The 994-nt window shown below is 50.7% G+C and overlaps 1 protein-coding gene across 1 annotated transcript; it reads left to right on the top strand.

Annotated features, from left to right (window-relative positions):
• Nucleotides 1–6: 6 nt before the first annotated feature.
• LOC103399246 (multiple inositol polyphosphate phosphatase 1-like) lies at nt 7–962 on the top strand. Its single transcript, XM_008337961.3, has one exon. The coding sequence runs from the start codon at nt 55–57 to the stop codon at nt 709–711; it is 657 nt and encodes a 218-aa protein (XP_008336183.1). The 5' UTR covers nt 7–54; the 3' UTR covers nt 712–962.
• The last annotated feature ends 32 nt before the right edge of the window (nt 963–994 follow it).

Below are 994 nucleotides of genomic sequence, written 5' to 3'. Positions count from 1 at the left end.
ATGACGTCATCAGTTAGGGTCCTCGGGCGGAATTTGCCTGAACTGTGTGTTATCATGTCGCCCAACTTTTGGATCCTCGTCGTCGCGCTTCTCATCAACATAACCGGGTTTTACTGCTGTCTTTATTCGGAAGAAGACCCAGACATACCAGTCATTGCCAAATATTTCACCACCAAGGGGAGATATGAGGAAGTGAACCCACATCTCCGAGACGACATACTCTTCGTCAATAGGTCCGCCCTGAAGCCTCCATCTCCACAATGCCGAGAGGCTCATCTGACAGCCGTCATCAGGCACGGCACCAGATACCCTACGATTAAAAACATCCAGAAGATGAGACGGCTGTACGGGCTGGTTGAGAGCCGAGCCTCTGGAGAAGAGAGCTGGCTGCGTGAAATCCAGAGCCAGTGGACGATGTGGTACACGGATGACATGGACGGCCGACTGGCCATGAAAGGAGTGAGTGACCACAAGCACCTGGCCGTCAGGCTGTCCAAGCTCTTCCCCTCACTGCTGACTGAGGAGAAGCTGCGGGCTGGACAGGTGAACTTCATGACGAGCTCCAAGCACAGATGTGTCAACAGCACGTTGTCCTTCATGGCGGGACTGACAGAACAGTGGGCGATCAGAGGTAGGACCGTGGCCCTCCTCACCCTCACTGCACTGGGTCTCACCACATCTCAATCAGTACATGGGACAAAACTCGAGTAGTTAAAATCAACAGATGTTTGTACGAGCTTTACCTATGACATCACAACGTCACCGTGACGTGACTGGAAAATAAATCTGACGCAGGACACGCCTTCTGTCTGCGTTGATCTGCACAGACTGGGTTAAGTCCGTGGAGTTTAATTGGAGCGTTAACAAGCTAAAGTTCTGCTTTTCTCTTTAGTCCATCCTTTATAGACTTCCTCTGTGGTTGTCCAGTTATTACTCTGTGGTTTGTACCTGTGATGGACACATACACAGAGTTTGGTTAACACAAGTCACTGCT

The sequence above is a fragment of the Cynoglossus semilaevis genome, unplaced genomic scaffold, assembly GCF_000523025.1.
Source record: "Cynoglossus semilaevis isolate Cse_v1.0 unplaced genomic scaffold, Cse_v1.0 C19115172, whole genome shotgun sequence".
NCBI lineage: Eukaryota > Metazoa > Chordata > Actinopteri > Pleuronectiformes > Cynoglossidae > Cynoglossus > Cynoglossus semilaevis.
This window is presented reverse-complemented; position numbering and strand designations above follow the sequence as displayed.